Raw genomic sequence first — 6826 nt, forward strand, 5'->3', positions numbered from 1 at the left:
CACAAGGTCTTCCTGCAATTTATCACAATCTGCTTGTGATTTCACTACTCTGAACAATTTTGTGTTCAGAGTAGTTGTGTCATCAATATATTTAACTACTCTGAACAATTTTGTGTCATCAATATATCTTGACAAAAAACACCAAAGAGCACTTAAAGGGTCCTGTTGATCAAAATAAAATAGCAAAAGTCACCACTCTTGTCAAATATTTATAGAGGCTCCAAAACAATAATATATATGTCTTTCACAAAACTTAAATAGTAACAAGATAATATGTATATATATCTCTTGTTAAATATTTATAGAGTTTCAAAACAATAATATATACTTATTTCACAAAATTTCAACAGTGACACTATAGTATATTTATCTATATATCCCGTCAGAAAAATTCATGTATCTTAAACAATAATATATATTTTTTCACAAAACTTCAATAGTAACAATATAGTATATATATGTCTTGTCAGAAAAGTTCATATATTGTCCATAAAGACTGAGTACACACAGTTTGTGGATTAATCTTGAAGGTACCCGATAGCGGCCGGTGTTTCGCTGCAACTGTGCAACTTGTTACTATTTACGTTTTGTAAAAGAAATATATATTATTGTTTTGGAGCCTCTATAAATATTTGACAAGAGTGGTGCCTTTTGCTGTTTTATTTATCAATATATCTTGTCCATAACTGTACATGTTGAAAAACTATGGACTGATAAACTTGGGTTTCTTCGAATCTTGTGACATATAAATTTGCCACACCTGGGGCCAATGGGGAGCCCATAGCGACATGTCCTTCAAATCCATCCTATTTTCAACCGATGTTACCCAGGTAGAGAGTCCATCAAGGTAGGTTGAGAAAACTTTGCACAAATCTCATCTTTGGGTGAGTTTCCTCACTCCGAAGGACATCAAATCTTCACAAGAGAGCACTGTTCTGTTTGTACATCTCACTCTGAAAGTCAAAGTGGCCCCTAACCCCTACACTAATACCTACTAAACCTCACCTCGAGTTACTAGATGGGCCTCCTATAGAGATATAAATACCTATCTAGTATGAGGATATTATGGCTACTCTCTCCAAGTCCCTGATAGCTAGGCTGGTCTTCCAGGAGCTTCACACTAGCAAAAACATCACAACATGCAAAAGTGTTTGCAAACCCAGCCCACCTCTAACTCCTCCTCTTTTTCAGATTACCATGCATTATGCTGCTAACGCATGCATTAAGGTATTTTCACTTACATTAAAGGTACTTAACGCATGCAAAAATGCCATAATGCGATTTGATAAATGACCCAGTTTTAGGTTGCTATGGGAATAGGACTGTGTACAATTAGGGTCCTTTAAATGTATTACTATATTTACTATATATCTGGTAGTGACTTACCAAGGAATGATTAAACTCTTGATAAGGTGCGGGGAATTTATGTTAAAAGACTGATTAATTAATTTTTATTCATTTTTTTGTACGAAAGTCTCAACTGACTATAAATTAAAGGATGAGCCAGGGGAGAATGGTGGGAGGGTTCAGTAATACAAACACACAAACTTCTTTTTTTTTTGCCTGCCTTTTTGACTACCTATTCAATACAGATAAACAACACACTGAATAATAGACCCCAATAATTTACTTCTCCCTAATACTTTTATGTTTTAAAAATTTCCCCAAGCAGCGCTTACAGATTCTTTTCAGCCACCAGCAAGGTGATCCTCTCCTCTCAGTGCTTCACCTAGATTACCTTTCTTTTGACTCATTTCACACCCCAGATTCCTCGTTCTGTGTGCAGTGAGAGCTGCCCTCCTGGATATAGGAAAGCACCTCAGAAAGGAAAACCCCTCTGTTGCTATGACTGTGTTCCATGTCCTGAAGGAGAAATCACCAACATGATGGGTGAGTAAAATGAAGAATGGTAGGTGAGACAAGCCATATGAATGATATGAAACTAGGGATGTGAATCGTTTTTTGACGATTTAAAACAATCGTCAGATATATTTTAAATCGTCAAAAATCGTTAGAGCCGCGATACAATAACAATTCGCCATTTATCGTCAAAAAATCATAAATTGGGGGACGGCGGGAAAACCGGCACACCAAAAGAACCCTAAAACCCACCGCGACCCTTTAAAACAAATCCCCCACCCTCCCGAACCCCCCCCCCCAAATGTTTTAAATTGCCTGGGGTCCAGTGGGGGGGGTCCCGGCGTGATCTCCCGCGATCTCCTGCTCTCGGGCCTCGGCTGCGTTAATAGAAATGGCGCCAGTGGCCCTTGGCCCTTACCAGAAGGTAGCACCGGCGCCATTTTGGTTCCTGACACCCGACGTCACGAGTGCAGGAGATCGCTCCCGGACCCCTGCTGGACCCCGAGGGACTTTTGGCCAGCTTGGGGGGGCCTCCTGACCTCCACAAGACTTGCCAAAAGTCCAGCGGGCGTCCGGGAGCGACCTTCAGCATTTGCGCCATATTGCCAATATTCAAAATGGCACCAGTGCTACCTTTGCCCTCACTATGTCGTATGGTCGTACGGTAGCGCACTATGTCGTTCGGTCGTACGACATAGTGCGGGCAAAGGTAGTGCCGGCGCCATTTTGAATATTGGCAATACGGCGCGAGTGCAGAAGGTCGCTCCCGGACCCCTGCTGGACATTTGGCAAGTCTTGTGGGGGTCAGGAGGCCCCTCCCCAAGCTGGCCAAAAGTCCCTGGGGGTCCAGCGGGGGTCCGGGAGCGATCTCCTGCACTCGTGACGTCGGGTGTCAGGAACCAAAATGGCGCCGGCGCTACCTTTGCCCTGTCATATGGTAAGGGCAAAGGGCCACTGGCGCCATTTCTATTAACGCAGCCATGGCCCGAGAGTGGGAGATCGCGGGAGATCGCACCGGGACCTCCCCCCACTGGACCCCAGGTAATTTAAAACATTTTGGGGGGGTTTGGGAGGGTAGGGGATTTGTCGTATGACATAGTGAGGGCAAAGGTAGCGCCGGCGCCATTTTGAATATTGGCAATACGGCGCGAGTGCAGAAGGTCGCTCCCGGACCCCCGCTGGACTTTTGGCAAGTCTTGTGGGGGTCAGGAGGCCCCCCCAAGCTGGCTAAAAGTCCCTGTGGGTCCAGCGGGGGTCCAGGAGCGATCTCCTGCACTCGTGACGTCGGGTGTCAGGAACCAAAATGGCGCCGGCGCTACCTTTGCCCTGTCATATGGTAAGGGCAAAGGGCCACTGGCGCCATTTCTATTAACGCAGCCATGGCCCGAGAGTGGGAGATCGCGGGAGATCGCACCGGGACCCCCCCACTGGACCCCAGGTAATTTAAAACATTTTGGGGGGGTTTGGGAGGGTAGGGGATTTGTCGTATGACATAGTGAGGGCAAAGGTAGCGCCGGCGCCATTTTGAATATTGGCAATACGGCGCGAGTGCAGAAGGTCGCTCCCGGACCCCCGCTGGACTTTTGGCAAGTCTTCTGGGGGTCAGGAGGCCCCCCCAAGCTGGCTAAAAGTCCCTGTGGGTCCAGCGGGGGTCCAGGAGCGATCTCCTGCACTCGTGACGTCAGGTGTCAGGAACCAAAATGGCACCGGTGCTACCTTTGCCCTGTCATATGGTAAGGGCAAAGGGCCACCGGCGCCATTTCTATTAACGCAGCCGTGGCCCGAGATTGGGAGATCGTGGGAGATCGCACCGGGACCCCCCCACTGGACCCCAGGTAATTTAAAACATTTGGGGGGGTGGGTTCGGGAGGGTGGGGGATTTGTTTTAAAGGGTCGGGGTGGGTTTTAGGGTTGTTTTGGTGTGCCGGTTTTCCCGCCCTCCCCCGATTTACGATTTTTAATGATTTTTAACAAATAAAAAACATGAAGATCAGATTTCCCTCCCCCCCAGCCAAAATCGATCGTTAAGACAATCGATCACATGATTCACATCCCTATATGAAACAGATGAAGGGGTGAATCTTAGACAGCTGTCAAGGTCAGTGGTATTCTTTTAATACATTGTTGTACAGTATATAATGGATTTACATCTAAGGGTTTACATCAGCTCTGGCTCATACAGAATTTCACAGCCCAAATGCTAGAAGGTTGCAAAAGACAATCATGCCGTCTCTATGTAAACTACACTGTCTACCAGTAGTCTGCCCACAAAATATAAAATCTTGACCTTCAAGACTCCAAGTGGAAGAGGTCCATATTTCATAAAAGACTGGTTACCAGTTTCTTCTCCTTTAAGGTCCTCCCAAGATGCCTTCTTAAGTAAACCATTGATTAAAAAAAAAGCCCTAAAGTTCTGATACCTATCTATGGGCCTTTTTGGGTGCTGTTGTTATCTTCTGGAACTAATGACCCTAATCTATCAGTGACATTTTTTAAACTTTTGTTTTCTGGATAGATATGGAAAACTGTGAGCCCTGCCCAGAAGAACAGTGGTCAAATCAGAAGAGAAATCGATGCATCCCAAGAGCCATTGACTTCCTTTCCTATGAGGACCCTTTGGGTCTGGCTTTAGCTTCTGTTGCTATTTTCTTTTCTATGGTAACTGCTGGAGTGATGGGAATTTTTAAGAAACAGAAAGATACAGCCCTAGTGAAAGCAAATAATCGTGATCTCAGCTTCATCCTACTCATCTCCCTAATGATGTCCTTCCTCTGCTCCTTGTCCTTCATTGGACAACCTCTAAAGGTGACCTGTCTGCTACGACAACCTGCGTTTGGGATTATATTTTCTGTTTCTATTTCTTCTATATTGGCTAAAACTCTCACAGTTGCTATGGTCTTCAATGCTACGAGACCTGGCAGCAGGTTTAAGAAATGGTTAAAGACCAGAATATCCATCTATCTTGTTCTTCTGTGTTCAGTGGGTGAAGTCCTGTTATGCATTGTGTGGCTCCTCATGTCTCCTCCATTCCCAGAATTTGACACAAAATCTGAAACAGGGAAAATTATATTACAATGTAATGAGGGATCTGTAACTGCCTTCTATATTATGGTTGGATACATGGGATTTCTGGCATTGTTAAGTTTTGTTGTTGCGTTCCTAGTAAGGAAGTTACCTGACTCATTCAATGAGGCCCAGTTTATCTCCTTCAGCATGCTGGTGTTCTGCAGTGTTTGGGTGTCCTTTATCCCAGCGTACCTGAGCACCAAAGGCAAATACATGGTGGCTGTGGAGATATTTGCTATCCTGGCTTCCAGTGCTGGTCTTCTGGGTTGTATATTTATTCCCAAATGCTACATTATTTTGCTAAAGCCTCACATGAACACAAAAGAATTAGTAAGAAAATATTAAAAAAAATACATCTTCTAAATGAGTATTTTGCCAGAAGGGAATGCCAGCTCTGTTCATAATATTTTTCAGGCATTGGTTATATGAACGTACAAAACATTGAGAGGTAAACACCAAATAAAATAATAATAATAATAATATTGTGTGATATTGAATTAATTTCACTATTCTTTTTTATTTGTTTTTGAAACTCAAAACAATTGAGTGAAAAGGTTTATAGCATGGGTAGCGAGACCTCTTGGCCCATCCACAGTCACCATTCCCTTGCAATTTCATAAGAAATCTCTGACAACATTTCTTGTGTAAATAAAGTCACAGGCTTTATTGTGTAAACATCTTACCTGAGCCATAACAATGAATATCAGTTCCACCCCTATGTATATAGACTGGGTGTCCCACCACCACATCCCAGTGGGAACCACCAATGACCCACCTGGTGCTCAGCGTCCTTCTGGTGAGTCATCACCTTCAGTTGAGGCCTTCTCCATCCACCACCCAGCAGGAAATCTCCTCTGTAAAATAAGCTCTGAGGAAATTAAAAGGTTTATTGCATTTTTCTGTCCAATTTAGCTTTAAGCATATGCAATTTAAAGATTAGAATAGGCCAAAGATATTTGATTGTGCAAGTACATACTAACAATCTTTAGATCATAATAAGAATAAAGGAAATGTAACAGATGCTTAAGGTTGTATTGACATACTTTTTGGCTCCATGGATGAGATAAAGGATAAGAAGACATGAAGTCAGAAATATGCATTATCCTTTCTTATCAGTAACAAAATGTGCTGTGCATATAGATAATTGCAGATAATTATAATTAAAACTTAGGACATCCTGACCTGTTGACTAATAGTGACCTAAGACTTAAGTTGTTGAAATAAAATGCAGAAGTGAGACTGTGATTAGTCAATCTGACATGTTTTGCCTACATCATGACTTTATATGCAGAAAGAATATATTAAGTTTGCTGTATGTAATGAATTTGGTAATGCCCACTGAGTGTCTATCTGAAGTGTGACATTCTCCATGTGATTTCATATATAAATTTGATAGCATTGTACAACCATAAATGTGTCTACTTTTTGTAGAGCAAATTAGAGGGAAAAAATAAAAATCTCAACAATTATGGTGGAGGCACTTAAGATCAAGCTGTTATAATATGATTTGTGATCAACTTAAAAGTCATTTTAAATGCCCTATGTGCCCAAAAGCTAGGAAATATGTATGTGTCTTGGGCGGTTCATACCATGTGGATTTAAAAAGCATGTGAGTATGTGCATATCTCCTGGTAGACATAGAAATCAAATACATAACAAAAGGGGCAGGGAATGGGCATGGTATTGGCAGATAATAAGAACATAAGAACAAGCCATACTAGGTTAGACCAAGGGTCCATCAAGCCCTGCATCCTGTTTCCATCAGTGGCCAATCCAGCCATAAGAACCTGGCAAGTACCCAAAAGCTAAGTCTATCCCATGTTATTGTTGCTAGTAATAGCAGTGGCTATTTTCTAAGCCAACTTAATTATTAGCAGGTATGGACTTCTCCAAGAACTTA

At 42.7% G+C, this 6826-nt stretch overlaps 1 protein-coding gene across 1 annotated transcript in view; it reads left to right on the top strand.

The window, feature by feature from the left end:
* Positions 1 to 5271, top strand: part of LOC115077641 (vomeronasal type-2 receptor 26-like) — a 94675-nt gene extending 89404 nt beyond the window's left edge. The window contains exons 4-5 of the mRNA XM_029579936.1: positions 1767 to 1890; positions 4376 to 5271. Of these exons, the coding sequence (XP_029435796.1) occupies positions 1767 to 1890; positions 4376 to 5271 (1020 nt within the window). The remainder of the gene's footprint in view (positions 1 to 1766; positions 1891 to 4375) is intronic.
* Positions 5272 to 6826: the final 1555 nt, after the last annotated feature.

This window comes from Rhinatrema bivittatum, chromosome 16 (genome assembly GCF_901001135.1).
Source record: "Rhinatrema bivittatum chromosome 16, aRhiBiv1.1, whole genome shotgun sequence".
NCBI lineage: Eukaryota > Metazoa > Chordata > Amphibia > Gymnophiona > Rhinatrematidae > Rhinatrema > Rhinatrema bivittatum.